The sequence below is a fragment of the Penaeus monodon genome, chromosome 29 (genome assembly GCF_015228065.2).
Source record: "Penaeus monodon isolate SGIC_2016 chromosome 29, NSTDA_Pmon_1, whole genome shotgun sequence".
NCBI lineage: Eukaryota > Metazoa > Arthropoda > Malacostraca > Decapoda > Penaeidae > Penaeus > Penaeus monodon.
The window spans coordinates 14,175,676-14,175,891 of record NC_051414.1 but is presented as its reverse complement, the minus strand read 5'-3'; the positions used below and the strand labels follow the sequence as shown (position 1 = coordinate 14,175,891).

Below are 216 nucleotides of genomic sequence, written 5' to 3'. Positions count from 1 at the left end.
GTTTCTCGGCTCTCCTTTCCACAGTAGCATTCTGTAAGGTGCATCATTAAAATTAATTAATCAAGACATTAAAAAGAATACTTTATCTATTAATAATGAGTGAAATTTCCATTAGCACACACCACTCTGCCTAGGCTAGACTCACAGTTGGGCTCTTGCACTGTCATCCCTGCGACCAGGGAATGGACTTGTAATATAATTAAGCTTCACCTCCCC

General features: G+C 39.8%; 1 protein-coding gene across 1 annotated transcript in view; it reads right to left on the bottom strand.

Annotated features, from left to right (window-relative positions):
- Positions 1 to 216, bottom strand: part of LOC119591757 (protein shuttle craft-like) — a gene marked incomplete in the record, with an annotated part of 34,744 nt that overhangs the window by 28,492 nt on the left and 6,036 nt on the right. Inside the window, 1 exon segment of the mRNA XM_037940503.1 lies at positions 6 to 31. Coding sequence (XP_037796431.1) covers positions 6 to 31 — 26 coding nt within the window.